This window comes from Echiichthys vipera, assembly GCF_963691815.1.
Source record: "Echiichthys vipera genome assembly, chromosome: 4".
NCBI classification, from domain to species: Eukaryota; Metazoa; Chordata; class Actinopteri; order Perciformes; family Trachinidae; genus Echiichthys; species Echiichthys vipera.
Genome location: NC_139829.1, coordinates 6170370 through 6185969, shown reverse-complemented (window position 1 = coordinate 6185969; position 15600 = coordinate 6170370). Strand labels below are relative to the sequence as shown.

The 15600-nt window shown below is 37.5% G+C and overlaps 1 protein-coding gene across 1 annotated transcript; it reads right to left on the bottom strand.

Moving 5' to 3' along the window:
• Window positions 1–1289: 1289 nt before the first annotated feature.
• Window positions 1290–15033, bottom strand: mrpl1 (mitochondrial ribosomal protein L1). Its single transcript, XM_083913169.1, has 9 exons — window positions 14993–15033; window positions 12248–12356; window positions 11794–12052; window positions 8946–9029; window positions 8539–8610; window positions 7894–8005; window positions 7635–7735; window positions 6584–6665; window positions 1290–1459 (listed from the first exon to the last, which is right to left on the bottom strand). Exons 1-9 carry the CDS (start codon window positions 15021–15023, stop codon window positions 1356–1358), a joined length of 954 nt encoding a protein of 317 aa, XP_083769295.1. The 5' UTR covers window positions 15024–15033; the 3' UTR covers window positions 1290–1355.
• Between the last annotated feature and the right edge of the window lie 567 nt (window positions 15034–15600).

The following is a 15600-nucleotide window of genomic DNA, read 5'->3' as shown; positions in this document are numbered from 1 at the left end:
TTCATATCTTATATACCATGCTATTATTTTGTTAATATTATTTATATGTTATTTATTTTGATTTATTTACTTATGTATTTATTTGTGTTCAATCGTTCAGTTGTTTTATTTATTTCTATATCAAATCATTTACTTTCTTATTCAGTTGTTTTATTTATTTTTATTTCATACCTTCTATATCATTCACTAATTTTCTGTTTAATTATTTATGTGTCCATATTTAAATTGATTCCTTTACTTATTTAGTTTTATTCAGTCATTTATTGTTATTTATTTTATTTTTATTTCAATCATTCTCTCATTTTTATTTATTTTATTTTTATATCTAATAAATCATTCAATTACTTTCTGTTTATATAATTTTTTTTGATTTATTCACTTATTTATTTGTATTCAATCATTCAGTCTTTTATTTATATTTATATTAAATCATTCACTTATTTATTCAGTTGTTTTATTTAATTTCAATCATTCTCTCATTTTTATATCTTATTCATCATTCACTCATTTTCTGTTTATATTATGTAAATATTTATATTGATTCATTCACATATTTATTTTATTCAGTCATTCACTTTTTAATACAGTATTTTCAATCACACTTGTTTTATTTGTTTTTTTTTATATTTAATCATGTATGTATTTATATTGTTTTTATTTACCAGTCATTCATTTTTATTTTAGTCATTCACTATTTTGTCACTTTTTAATATTTATGGATTGTTTTTCTCAATCACACACTTGTTTTATTTTTTTATATTTAATAATTTATTTATTTATATTATTTATGTTTTATTTATAAGCAGTCACTCATTGTGCTTATTTTATTTTGTATATACAATCACTTTTTAAAGATGTATTTGCAGGTTTTATCAAGCAACTTTCAACTTTCACCACATTTTTTTCATATATCTCAGACTGAAAAATGAAAGACCATATTTTATTATCTTCAAGGACATTTGGATTTTTAAATCTGGAGACAGATATTCAATTTTAGAGTAAAGATATTCACATTTGTCAAGGTATTTGCAGGTATTAGGGAGCAGAACTTTTTAATGGACTTCAAATAGAGAACTATTGTAAGCTGAAGACCATTTATGAACTCTTAAAGACCATGAGATTAAAGAACTGGATTTTAAATGCCTTTCCATTAAGTCATGTAACATTTATTCTACCATTAGATGCTCTGTAGTTTCCTGTACGTGTTTATTGATAAAACGGTCACCTTGGATGTTTTGGCCTCCTTCTATTCTCCTGGGATTATTTAAAAAAACAATATGTACCAGAACTCAGGAGCCAAACTCCGAACAAATCCTTTATTCAAGTGCAACAGTGAATATATAAACAATCGGAGCCTATTGCTCCTTCTCCTCTGCTGGTTTGGGTAAAACGTCTTCGCTGTTGAACCACAGGTCTTCACTGGTCTCACTGGAGATGGTCGCCTGCTCCACGAACGGTCCTGAGGAGAGGAAGAGTGGAGGAAACGATGAAACAAAGTACCAATATAATGCAATTTCTAAAAGTACAAAAGTTATATCCTTGCAAAGCACAGAAATGAGGAAGGAGAATGGAAATCTCACAGATGTTAATGGCGCTCATTCATTTTGTTCTCTTTTCGCTTTGAACTTTTTCTTAAAAGCGCAGCTGCAATGGGTTTTTTTGTATTGTCCGTTCATGTTATGTCATTGAATCTTGTATTTGTTAAATGGTGAAGAACAGGGGTAGGAGTTCAAAAGCCAAGGCTTCTTCCTATCCCTTTTTGAACGAGTCAAATGTATATTATATTATACTGAAATTGGCTTCTATATACATATATGTATTCTTTTTTATTTGTTTATTTGTTTTCATCTCTTTTTTTAATCATCTAAAAATAAAGATATCATTCATTCAACTGTGTCATCATTAAGAACTTTAAAGTTGTAATCCATAAGATTTGAGAAACATTGTTTTTCTAGCGGCCTCTTTGGTGTAAATTGTAACTGTAGGTGAGTCTGTTCTTTCTTTCAGAGCCTCCATCTTGTCGCGTTCATGGCCACTATGTGTGTGAACAATTTTTAATTTTTTTTGCTCTTTTGTTAACTTTATTGAAACACATTCACATCTCTACTTCCGGTCCGTCCCCTATATGTTCCCCTCTTAAACCCATACACACATGTTGCTATTACACTTCTGCCCTTACTACAAGCCTGACTCATAAATTGGGATTTCCGATTACAAGTGAACACAGCATAACCGATGATCTGGGCTGCTGGTTCTCAAACTGTGATACTTGTACCATTGGTGGTACTCAAGCTCTCTCTGGTGGTACACGAAGGAAACAGTAATTACTAAATCAATATAATACTAAGAAAAAAACTTAAATTTAAAATAAGTTTAGCATTTCCTGTAATAATTTTGTTTCAATATCAGCCTGCTAGGTAGTCATGCTCAAGAGCTAAACTGGGATGGAAGATAGTAAGCCAAGGTAAAATAACACTGACATGTCAGTTCTGATACTCTCTTCATACAGTCTGGCTGTGGCTGAAGAGCGTCAACAATAAATCATCTTCTGATTAGGAATAAACCTTCCTGTCTGTAGCTGAATAGTGTCGGCCTACACTGCTGTATTCCAACATTGGTCTTAGAGAGCCTGATATTTTCTCAGGTGGTATGGCACGTACAAAGAAAGACAACCACTGATCTGGGCCGAGAGCAGCGTCACTAACATGGCGGCTTATTTACATCTAATCCGCAAATTTCGCCACAGACACGGATACTGTAACGTTAATACTCTGCAAAAAGGCAAGTAGAAGTGCTTTCATGAGTGGGTCACATGATCAATCACCATTGTTTTAACTCACTCTTTGATAGATAGGAACTAAATCCAAAGAAAATGTCCACAAAACTTGAAAGATGTTAGGGTTTGTAAAGCCAACAATGTTTTTACATCTGCTGAACAATAACCTGAAGCTGCTGTTCTTTCTCTTTGGCGAAACAGAAGAAGTTTAAGATGACTTCAACGATCACGATGACCTCAGTTTGTTTGTTTGTCTGCAGGATTAAGGAAAAACTACCTGGACTATTTTCATGAAACTTGACAAACTGGTGTAGCGTGGGTCGAGGGGGAACCCGTTAAAATTCAGAGCGGATCGGACTCACCAATTGTTTTATTCATTTAAGTTACACATTCCGAGACATTGGCATTGGCTGCGTTCGTGCCCTGTCGGAATAATCAGAAAAATGAGCTCCCGACAGAAAATTCACATCACACATTGTGAGATAGGGAATGTGTTGGTAGAAGTCTGTTTTTTTTTGGTTTTGTCCCCTTCCAGATAAGGCGGCAACTAAACCTTTTTTATCTCCTATAACAACAGAGGTTAAAGTTATTACAAGATGCAATGATGTGAAGAATAACTGCCACCGGTAATAAATAAACTGAATCTGGAGGTTTAAGTCGTGGAGTTTGACAGTGAAAAAAATATGGAAATATAATATGAATAAAATGATATCACGGTCATTTTTTAATACGTCTTTTTAATTTACAACTTACTATGGTGTTTAATGTCGTTCACATTTTGTTCTTTCTTTGTTATTGGAAATAAAATAATTTGAGTCCCATCTGTGCATTAAAAATAGGTTTCTTGGCTACATGTAAGTTAGAGTGTCGAGCATTGTAAAACTGAACGTCTACTTTCTATAATAATAAGGCGGTTGTGATCCTGGTAGATGAATAAATAAGTAACAATAAATAAAATAGGTAGTAAGATATTGTTTAGAGTCAGAGTCTCCCTGGATAACAATGCTAAAAAATAAAAACTAAGAAGACTTTCAACCCATATCAGGCATGAGATTATGTTGAACAGCTGCCTGCAGTCTCTCACCCACACATCTCGTCTCTTGTATTTAAAAACAAGCACAAATTCCCTGCAGTTTTTTATTTCCCTTGCTTGTTTTCTTTTGTAACTTATGAATAGTTATTAGGTTTCCCTGTTGTTTCAAATTTCCTGCTTTCAGGTCGTTATCTATCAGGATATGGAAGTGCTTTTTGTCATGAATAATTCCCGTCAGCGCCCTTGGGGGGTTTCTTTTCCCCCCACACGTAGCATCTCAGCCTCTCAGCGCTCTTGTCTGGGTTTTAAGCGTTTCTCTGTGAAGTTTCTCTTGTTTGTGCCCATGCTGCGGCCGTTAGCTCCTGTTCAAATCACTCTTTAAAAGACAAAGAAAGAAAGACAAATATTCTGATTCTGGACTACTGGCTGCAGACAGAGGAAATTATATTCTACCCTTGTGCACCCCATGTTGGAGAGTTGAGCTGCTTCATAATCTTAGTACAGGACTGCGCCAGGACTCTCAGAAAAGCCCAGGTGGCTCGGCTCGACGCAGCACCTTCAGTGCCCCACGATGAAAGTCACAAAACCGGAACGCGAAACGGAGCGAGGCGTTTCACTCAGCTGCGGCGGCGGCGTGGAGGACGCTCTCTGCAGCCTGGCAGGGTTGAGCAGAGTGTGGACATTTCTCAGGGTGAGCGGTGATGAGTCCCTCAAGGATCATCCAAGATAAAACTGCACAGACTCGAGTTTACTGTGAGCACTTGAAACAGCATCTGTGAGTTTGGCCACAGACCTGCTGCTGCTGCTGGGATTCTCTGCTCTCAAGTGAAAAAAAGACTATGTTTTTCCTTTTTGGTCACCTTTGATATGTTTCATGAAAGTTGGTGGAAAGATTTCAGCCATGAAGAAAGAAACAAGGGATTCTTTTTTTGAAAGTGACTTTAAGTGACAGTAGATCGCCCTCAGTGTTTTTTAATCCTTCAGATGTTTCCGTCATTATTTAAAAAATTCAGTCAGTGAGGTAAAATATACGGCCCGAGGTTATATCCAGTGAGAGAGAACGCATCACTTAGGATTTGTCTAAATCTGGGAGCTGTTTGGCTAAAATGTGGCCACATGAACGTGTTTTCTGAATATGACTGTTTTTATACAAACTGTGGTGCTTTATTTTCTAGTGTGGCCAAAAGAAAATCTTCCACAGGAAGGAAAAAAATCAAGCAAGAAAGGAATTATCCAGTGGCCGACTTTGGTAACACGGTCCTCAAGAGAGAGATCAAGATAAATGGGAAAGTAAAGAGTTCTTGATATGAGACGTTCCAGGGCCACCGGTTTTTAAAGCGTCTTCAATCAGTGTTTCTGAAAGCTCTGCGGTTCACTTCAGCTCTGCTAATGACATTTTATTTAGCCGGCTCAGAATCAATTATATTGCAGATCATTTAAGCGTCTCCCTCTAATGGGGGTCCATTAGCTGATGATTACACTCTTGCATCTTATTATCGAACGGAAAGTGAAGCAAATGTGCAGAAAATCACAAATGAATTAAGTCCAAAGTACTAAAAGAATAATAATACGGTTCTTTTATACACGGAGAAGGGCGGCAGCTGCCTCTTCAGAGATCTGGGGTCATTTTCATTCTGTGTTCAAAGGGGCAGAACCAGCTGGTTGTTCCAAGATCCCGCTTGTAAGAACCTTTGCTGTGTGATCCCCAAAACTGTGGAACTCTCTTCCTATTGAGATCAGACTCACCACAACCTTACCACCTTTTAAATCCCTTCTTAAAACTTCCTTTTATAGGAAAAGCATTTATGAATCTTAATTTGATGCCAGGTTTTACCATTGCTCCTTTTTTTTTTTCTTTATTTCTTTATTTTATCCTCCAGTGTTTACGTTTGATGCTTTCATGATCCCACTGTCTGTTGTTTTTGAGTTTGGTTTTATGCTCTGTTGTTATGGAAAGCACTTTGTAATTTTGTTAAGACGAGTGCTATAGAAATAAAGTTTATCATCATCATCATTATTATTATAATAGCAGAAAATACAAGCTCTTCCATTAGTGGGTCAGATGATCAATCACCATTGTTTTAACTCACTCTTTGATAGATAGAAACTTAAAAGACAATTAACTTGATGAAAATCTCATGGATTACAACTTTAAAACCAACAATCTCTTGATTGTTACAAATCAAGACTACATTAGTGTAACAATGGAATATACGTCAACAAATGTTTTAATCCAAAATGAAATAGTGACCTTAAAATTGAAGTCTAATCAAACTGTGGCTTTGGAGAATCATGACACCTCTACTCAAATGCATGCAACAAAACGTGATTAGTTGACGCCTATTCACGGTGCGAAAGCTCAGAAAAATTGAAATCATTGCAGTTGTTTTTTCACCTTGTAATGTTTGCGTTCTGTGTTGACAGTTTGAAAAACTATATTGGCATGCCGCCCCGGCGTGTAAAGACCTTAAGCCTGGAAAGATCACAAAGCATGCTGGGCTGGCATGGTGTCTCCATCAGTGTCACTACAGAGGCTGTAATCTGAACCACTGAGGGAACTTAAAACCAGCCAGCAGATAAAAGCTGGCACATTTCTCAAAGCTTTTTCTCTTCTTCAACAACCCCTCTGGCAAATAAAAATCAATCGACGATGTGCTATTTTATCCCCAAGAGCCGTCAACACAGCTGAGAGTTCATCAGCTGCTATTGACAGACGGAGAGCAGCCCTGAAACATGTGTGCGCTGATTTATGGGGTGGTTTTTGCTGGACGTACCCATATCAGCTGGTCTGTGGGAGTAAACATCAACCAGGATCGTCTGCAGGTTGGCTAAGATTTGTTCCGTGGGCATGTCGAGCTGCGCAGAGGACAGAAAAGAATATTACTGCAGCAATGGGACAAAAGTGATTTTTATTATTACAATATTCAGTTTTCCCTTGTCTTGCTTCTGCTGAAATGTTTATTTGTCTCACCGCTGCTATTTTTTTCCCCCAGGTTTTACTTCTTAAATACAACTGTGGTCATGATGTGCTGCCTAATAATGACTCCTGTAAGGTTCAGGGTTCCTGCAGCTTTTCCAAATTCAAGCATTTTTCAGGCTTTTCAAGGTGCATTTTCAGGCTTTCCCAGCACCTTACAGCTGTGGTAAACTACATATTTTTATCCAGAACAATCCTCAGTATTCAGTTAAGGTATTATTGCACTTGTTAATCAAATTAATTGAGATGTTATTGTCCGATAAACAACCAACATGGTGTTTGGAGACGGCTTTCTACAGAAGGAAAACTAACTCCACAGAAATATAGTCACCAAATATTCTGTTCATCAGCAAAAGTGATTTTTTTATGCAAAAATGTCACTGAATTCTGTTTTCAGTCTCTCAAATAAGCAGATCTTCTTCTCTCTGTTATATCATATATGACATCATCATATCAAGCACTTCATTCAAAATGCAAGCACTTTTCAAACATCACACTAAAATGTTTTCAAGTATTCACAGAACCCTGAAGGTTGTATTTTGAAGTCTAAAACACGGGCGTGGACGTTGCCATGTACTTTTTCAAAAACGGTTCACGATTTTGTGTTTTCAAACGTCACACAGATCCTTTAAAATGACACATACACGTTCCCCCCACTCTTTTATCTTCCAGTTTCCTGTGAAACTTATTTAATCAGGATTTCTTTCTAAGCTTTGACCACCTCAACTCGCAATGACGTGAAATGTAAAACATCCTCGTCTCAGCTGGTGCTGTTGACAGAAAGACATCCACCCTCACATCACTATCAACCTTAATAATTAATCACACTCAAGTTTGTTGAGACGTACCATCGCTATCTGGGTCTTGATGTTGCAGTCTGTCTCCACCATGTACTCATGACCTGTTTTAAACAACTCCAGCATCTTGGGAATGTGGATGCCGACTGAGCCTGAGTGTCAACACAGAGAGAAGCCGTGAGGATATTTACACTTTAGACATTTAGTGTTTGTTGTCTTTAAAGCGGTTTGGAAATCCTAATACCCCCCTACGTGAGTTTGTTCTTTAATTTGCAGGGACACAGGCCCTTTGTCCTGACCCTCAACTTACCTCTCTTGCTCTTTGGAAACTTCTTCCTCAGTTTGTTCTTCAGTGGTACCAGCTTCGTCAGCATTTCTGGCACCGCTATGTAGAAGTCTGCTGAGATCTCATCATCTAAGATCTGGAAATGTATCAAATCTAATTCAACTTTAATGACTCCTACAGGGAGTTTAAAGGACACGTAGAGTCAAAACAACTGCACTTGATGAATGGAGCAAATAGTTGTTGACAGATATACAGGTTGAGGCTTGCGTGCGTGCGTGCGTGCGTGCGTGCGTGCGTGCGTGCGTGCGTGCGTGCTTTTTCTGTGTAGGGACTCTTCCCGCTGCTGCAGAGGTTTGCTGTTATTTTCAGCAGTATTAGTGGTTAAAAAAGACGTTTGAATGCCTTCACCGTGCTGCCCCGAGCTAATCACTGTTAGCCACGTATGTCTGTTTAGGGACTCTCCAGGATTTCTCCTTTAATAGTTGTTAGACCAAAAAAAAACTGTCTCGATGTCTTATTTGATGAATTGAAGTGTAGAAAAAGACCATAGGATGATTTTGCGCCAGAATTACACTTTAACATCTTATGTTACAATAGAAACTTATGATGATAAAAAAATAATGTGAACTTCCAGTGTTTATAATCTGTACCTTTGTTTAACCAACTCACCGGCTGCAGGAGCTCTACTCCTCCAGCAAACGCGGCTCCGTTCTCCTGGGCAATCTGAATTTGAGCAGGATTCTGCAGAGAAGAACAGGGGCAATGTTACCAATTTAAATCTGAATTGGGTGTGTCAAAGTCTGGCAGACCCCGCCAGTGTCATTCATTATGGTCGTTAACATGCAACATCTAAGTTACAGCCCACAACCTGTGCTGCTCGACAGGAATATTAATCAAATCCTGCTGTGATCAAAACACCCGAGCACATCCATTACAGACAAATAAAAAAAGGTGCTGTTGCACATCTGAATCATGTTCAGGCAATATTAAAGCAATTCATCAACAGCAGGCAATCAATTGACTATGAAATTAAGATTCAGTGGCTGAAGGGTCGCAAAAAAATGAAAGTTTTTTACCTCAGTAAAAACTAAAACTTTGTTCATCTCTGTGTTGAAGGGGTGCGGTAACTTCACAGTGCTGATGAAGGGGTCGATTTTTTTCTGAGGAGAGAAAAAAATAATTATTATTACAATTATTACAGTTTCAAACCCTCAGCCCGCTCCAGCAAATACAGAATTTAGGAGAAACATAGGGGTGTCAATCATAGAGCATGCCCAGATAATCAAGCTTTCATTTCATTCTGCCACCACATGTGTCTGGAGTGTTAATTCATTATGCATAGGAACACTGGTGCTGCACAAGTTCTGCAGAGCCGGACGGATGAGAGCGAGGCGGTAAGTACGTGTGCCTCATGTGGACAGTCTGAACCACACAGCAGCTCTGCAGAAGCAAACTCATGATGTTCTGTTTCCTCTGTGTCACGCTGTATTTGCACATTAACCACAACCGCTCATGTTGCAAAGACTGACGCAGTAAATATCCCCCTCCCACTGTCTTTGCTGCTAAAATGAGTCTCCAGCAGACACTTGGCTGGCAGGGGATCATCCATTATCGGGACGTCCTGTTCTAGTCCAAAACCAGCTAGATGGTTCAAATAAATAAAATCAGCTAGTGGTTTCTTGGACACAACAGTGACGTTAAACAAATGCCTAGACATCCCCACAGATCCATGGGCGTAACAGAGAGCATATTCATTAAAGAAGAGGAGCTGAAGGGCGTTCAAACACACATTTCAACAGGACTCTGCTTTTGAAGTTGCCAGTTTCTCTGCTCAGATTTCCCCAAATTCAAAGCAATATAGATGTGATTATTTAGCTAGCTGTATAGCCCAAATGTTCTTTTTTATTGTAATGTGCAACAACACTTACAGAGAAGTAGTCTTTTGGCAAGGAATATCCTGAAGCCAGTTCAGACCAAAGATTCAGAATGAGACAAGCCGAAGCTGTGCAGGTCCGCAACGTCCGTCTTGTCTTGACCTTCATGTATGCTACAGCTACATCTTTTATAAGCTGCTCACCATAACTGCAGCACAACCTGTTCAAGTCTGGAACCTTTGTTGTAAAGTTAAAGTCCTCTCCCCTCATTTCCTGTCAGCTTTCATAGCTAATAAAGTATCTAAAGTATCAAATAAACCTGCTCATGGGTTCATGACTGTGGATAGCTGCGGCCCCCCCCCCAAGTTTTACTACTTAATAAATGCCTTCAAATGAATCCTGTAAGGTTCAGAGTTCCTGCACCTTTTCCAAAGTCAAATTCAAGCACTTTTTAAGCATTTTAAGGTGCTTTCTCAGGCTTTCCCAGCACCTTACAGCTGTGGTGAACTACATATTTGTATCCAGAAATATCCTCAAGTTATTATTGCACTTGTTCATCAAATTAAATGAGACGTTTTTGTCCAATTAACAACCAACATGATGTTTGGAGACAGCTTTCTACAGAAGGACGACAAATGAAAGGAAAACCAACTCCACAGAAATATAATCACCAACTGTTCTGATCATCTGTTCATCAGCAAAAGTGATTTTTTATGAAATGTCACTTAATGTTGTTTTCAGTCCCTCAAAGATACAGATCTTCTTTTCTCTTTGTTATAATATATATGACATCATCATATAACAGAACATTTCAAGCAGTCTTGAGCATTTTATTTAAAATCCAAACACTTTTCAAACCTTGAAAACTCCACTCTAAAATTAAAGTGTGTTCTAGGATTTCCAGAACCCTAAAGGTTGTATTTTGAAGTATAAAACATGAGTGAACTCGCACAGAAACAATTAATCGAGTTACTCGATTACAAAAATCCATCAAGGCAAAATCTCTGCCTCGATGATTCGTTGAATTCCTATCTTGCGCGTTATGCGGCCTGTTCAATGCAGGGATCATTGTTCCACACGGACCGTTCTGGTTTAAGGAGGGCAGTTGCTGTGGTGACGGATAAACAGGAAGAGAATGGGTATCATTAGCTGCCCTCTTGATTGCCTCTATGTTTAGTTTTTCCTGAATGTTAAACATAAGGTCACCTCCCTGATCAGTCTTTATAGTTTTATTTGAGTAAATGTGTCAGTGGAGTTTTGTTCGTTGCTTGTTGTTACAGTAAACAGGAAGAGAGAGACTCGCTCTTCCTGATAATATCTATCGTTAATTCATTTTCTAAATTATCCATTTCTCTTAGAAACCTGTTTGAGTAAACACGTGCATCAGGTAGACTTTTATGCACTACTTTGAATTGTTTAAATAGTAACTTTTTCATGGTAAACTGCGAGTGTATTCTCACACACACACAAAAAAATTCTATACATTTTTTTTATGCGATTACTCGATTAATGGATGGAATAATCAGTAGATTACTTGATTACAAAAAGATTTGATAGCTGCAGTCCGAGTTTGACCTCTCATAGGTTCATAACTGGGGATGGCAGCGCTTGTTTACGTTATGAGAAGAGAACAGCACTGTGATATATCTATACTTCTTTTCTTGTCTTCTTAAATATAGTTCATTTTCCCGCTGCACCAGGTCCCACGACTATTTGCTCCTTGACAATCATCAAGTAAACACTGAGACTGGGAAAGTGGATCTTAAATACGATGCTGCACACGAATGGAACAATCTGCAGAAGCAGGTAAAATGAGACAAGTTTATCCGTTTTAGTCCGTTTAAATCCCTTCTGCCTGACTCGGAACAGTGTGGATGCATGTGTTTTCTTTGTGTCGGTCTGTTTGTTGTATAATTTGGTGTACACTCTAACTTTCGTGTACTTTATATTGCTTTACCTGTACTGTAATCAGGGCTTTCTTGCTCTCAATGGTCTCCCCCTGTTTAAACTTAGGTATGACTAGGTATAATAAGGTATGACTTCTTACTACCTTTTTCTCCAGCTTCATGTCCAGCCTCAGATCGATTTGAACAGGCTGTTTGGGGGGAGTGAAGTCCAGCTTCTGGAAGTTCTTCAGCATGTCGATGGCCTCTGCTGCGTTGTAGATCGTCCGGGGATAGAACCTCGTGACGTACACGTCATCCACGGGCGCCCACGCAGTCTTGCCAAAGGGCTTATGTCTGTCTTTGTCATCGATAACCTTCTTCTCTTTCTTCTCCTCCTTCTGTGTGCTCCCTTTCTTTTTTGCCCTGACAAAAGTGAGGGAGATGTTAAACTGCGAAATATTTGGGTCACCACGCGTACCTCTATCTGCTTATCTGCACTGGATTTGAAGGTTCACATTTTTTATTCGTCGAGTGAACAACAACCAAAGAAAATCCTCTCTGGATGGAGATATTTAAAGCTTAATTTATTTTTACTAAACTAAAGGTTTATAAACTCACTTTACAGCTGCGAAAGTCCTGACAGGTAGATTCCTTGGTGCAGTCTGTGGAACACCCATGTAGGCGGGACCGCCGGCTCCCAACAGCTGCCTCTGACATCCTGCTAAAACTGGAGTAGAGAAAAAAGAAGAGATAAAAAAGCTGCTAAGAAATATAATCAAACAGACTAATGTTGTCCTCTCTCTCTGTGGGTCATGCAACATGAAACTACATACCAAAAGTTTGACACATTTTCGTAAATATTATAAAACACACTTTGATTCTACATAAACCACCAAGAGGTATTTATTTAATTGCACCAGAGGACACCGTGCAAGTTAAGCTGTAAGCTCCAGAACATTAAATCATCTAGGTGTACTAGGTCAAATAATGCAGAAAACGACCAAGCACACATGTTCCGGACATGCCCGAAAATTTTTTAATTTTGGTCCGATATATTTCAAACCCTCAAACAGGCTCTTAACACAAAATTGGAACCAAATCCTCTGACTGCTCTTTTTGGGCTCCCTCCATCTAAAAATCTGCCCATTACTACACAATGTGTCGTGGCCTTTACCACCCTGCTCGCCAGACGTAACATTCTCCTTAAATGGAAACATGTTTCTCCACCGACTCACAACGGTTGAATATGTGGAATTTTACAATGTCTACAGTTAAGAGGTTAAGGTTTTCACAGAGGGGATCTTTGAAACCATTCCACCAAACCTGGGACCCACTGCTGGCTCTTTTTAGTAATAGTCTCACTGTTACTCCTGATGATGCTGAGGACACTTCCTAGTGCTTGGAAAGAAAGAAAGACACACACACACACACACACACACACACACACACACACACACACACACACACACACACACACACACACACACACACACACACACACACACACACACACACACACACACACACACACACACACACACACACACACACACACACACACACACACACACACACACACACACACACACACACACACACACACACACACACACACACACACACACACACACACACACTTTTTTTTTCGTCTCTTTTTCTTGAATTACCTTATTTATTTTTCCATTATCTATGGATTTCACTCTACTTGGTTTCATTGTACCAATGTATCTACTTATGTTATATGGTGTTCAATTATTTAGTTGGTTACTGTGACATGGGTCAATAGTGGTATTTATGTCGGGGTTTTTGGTTTTTGTTCATGTTTCTTTACTTTAAGGCAGATGTATTTACACACTGTACAACTGTTGTACTTTTTCTACTTTGACCATCTGCAAAATTCAGTAAAAAAGTGAGAAAAATAATGCAGAAAAATGTCTACAAATACTAAAATGTCCTCTCTACTTTTAAAACTGCAAAAATATGTAAAGATCCTGTAGCATTTGACTTCTATGTAAACATGTGCATCAGGGATTACCTCGGCCAAATTTAAGCAGACTAGTCTTTATGCTTCTTACATGAAATTCTAATAATTGTACTAATATTATTGCATCAACATGTCAGAGAGTTCAAGGATCTGAAAGATGCCAGTTCAAATGCTTGTGTGAGATTGTTAACTTGCACCAGTTCACACGCCACCGGTGCTACTTTCAAGTTTACCACCAAAAGTACTTTTCCCCAATCTCGCAGAGGGCAGGAGAATCTAAAGCTTTCTGTTAATTAGAAGTAATAAATCTGAGGATGCCTGCAGGGACGTGCGCAGGGAAAAGCTGTCTCATTATGGCGTGGTTTGAAATCTGTGTCCGTTTCTGCTTCGCCTACTGTGCAGCAGGATGAAATGCTGTGGTTAGTCCTGGGCGTGCAAAGACAGATGATGTGACGTTACGTGCAATGTTTGGTAGGAGATACAGTTTCCTCATCTCATCGTCACTGGATTTGGATGTAGCAACCAATCTTTAAGTCACGTGAGAAATATTATACATGCATTTGGTCAATTTCATATTCATAAAGCATAATTCCCACATTGGAGTAAAGAGGAGAGCAAATTGACATATTTTGATGAATTGTTTTCAGTGGCCACTGTTTGACCTATTGTGACTATTGCTATCATTGCTTATTATTATATATACAGGTATATATAAAATATTATTTTATATATCATCTGCACACTGATCTTATTTGTATATTTTCTGCTAGTTCTTGGTATGATATAATGATTTCTAAAAAATAAAAAAAATTAGTTTTCGGTTATTTAATTATTTACCCCGAAACTCCGTTCAGGAATTTGACAGTTCGACATGCCCTATCATATAAGCAAAGACAAATATTTAATATATCATTTTAAAACCTAGATTGAGCTATTTATCTTCATTCTTTAATTCGGCATACAAATTATTGCGTACATGTGACAAATATCAACTTTTTAGTGAAATCCCTTCTCGTTCCAGCCCACAGCGACGTATTCAGGTTCAAGGACTCCCTGGAAAAACGGTTCTTTCATTTATTAAAAAGCTGCTTTGTAAATTATATTAATGCCGAATCAACAATAAGACCTCAATTATTCATACACAATCGTAAGTTATGTTGCACCGTGTGAGTAAGTATTCAATAATCAAGGTAACAGAGAAAAATAAACACATTTGCGACCTATACTCGTTTTCAAGGATGGCACGTGAACACAGCAGCTTGCACGCTAACATGATGTGAAGACTGTTTTTAGAAACCAAGAAAGACCCCTGAAATATTAGCATATACGTATCTTAATAAAGCAATAAGAATAAAGTCAATTTCACAAAAACAACTGACCTTTCCACACGTTACGCGTGCAGGTTGCCATGTCTGGGAACGCCACTGGTCCGTGTGAAAACAAGAGATACGCGCTCAATGGTTCCGCCTGTGAAGTTAATACATACATTCAAAACTGTGCAATTTATAACTACCTTACTTTTGGGTAAATACTCACATTATATATTAAATATGGATATGAAATTGTAATGGTCTACTTACATATTCGGTATGCGTATGATATAGTAACCCTTCCTTGTTTAGTACATATTTGACTCATAGGAACATTTAGTCATTTCCAAAGTCATAAAACTAATATTTTGTTGTTATTTTGTTATGGAAACAGAAATACATTAATAAATAAATAAATGTAGTTGAACAAAAATGTAGAAAAAATTGATTAATTTATTTAATCTACATTCATTTATGTATTTATTTCTGTATTTATATATTTAAACATTTATTTATTCATTCATTTATTAATACATTTATTCATGCATTTATTTCAGGCCTTATTCATTCATGTATGTATTTATTTATACATTTAAAAATACATTTATTTATGCATTTATTTCAGGCCTTATTCATTCATGTATGTATTTATTTATACATTTAAAAATACATTTATT